Source organism: Nannochloropsis gaditana, assembly GCF_000240725.1.
Source record: "Nannochloropsis gaditana CCMP526 unplaced genomic scaffold scaffold505, whole genome shotgun sequence".
Lineage (NCBI taxonomy): Eukaryota > Eustigmatophyceae > Eustigmatales > Monodopsidaceae > Microchloropsis > Microchloropsis gaditana.
In genome coordinates, this window is record NW_005803448.1 from 4,407 (window position 1) to 4,862 (window position 456).

General features: G+C 49.3%; 1 protein-coding gene across 1 annotated transcript; it reads left to right on the forward strand.

Moving 5' to 3' along the window:
- Nucleotides 1–120: 120 nt before the first annotated feature.
- NGA_0238300 (uncharacterized protein) lies at nucleotides 121–416 on the forward strand (the record flags this gene model as incomplete). Its single annotated transcript, XM_005854441.1, has 2 exons — nucleotides 121–208; nucleotides 324–416. Coding segments are annotated over exons 1-2 (180 nt in total), but the record flags the coding sequence as incomplete, so codon positions are not given.
- Between the last annotated feature and the right edge of the window lie 40 nt (nucleotides 417–456).

Consider the following 456-nt stretch of genomic DNA (forward strand, 5'->3'; position numbering starts at 1 on the left):
GCATGGTGCTATAGTGGACGTATGCCTTCCAACAATAAAGCACATTATTGTCCTTACAGTGGACTTGTGACGAGAGTCAAGGAATCCAGCATTTTGCCTATTGCGGTCTGGCGGCGTGGCAATGGCTCCCTCTACAGCTCCTCTCACGCATCATTTTTTAGAACTCGTCCCTGCCCGACATCGTCCCCTACTTGCGGAGTTTGACCAGGTAAAGCGACGGGATGGTTTGACCGATTGCAGGTGGCGATAAATGTTGCCGGCAAAGTCCGCGTTGCGTTCGTTTCTTGGCTTTCGACTTCTCCTGCGTCTCTCTCCCCTTACAGTATTTTTACGATGCGGCGCAAGAACACTTCCTCCTAATCAAAGATAAAATGTATAGAATTTTGCCACTGGGAGCCTCAAGACCTTCACAGCGTACGTTATGGGTAAAATACCTTTCTGCGGCTTTTGACGGGA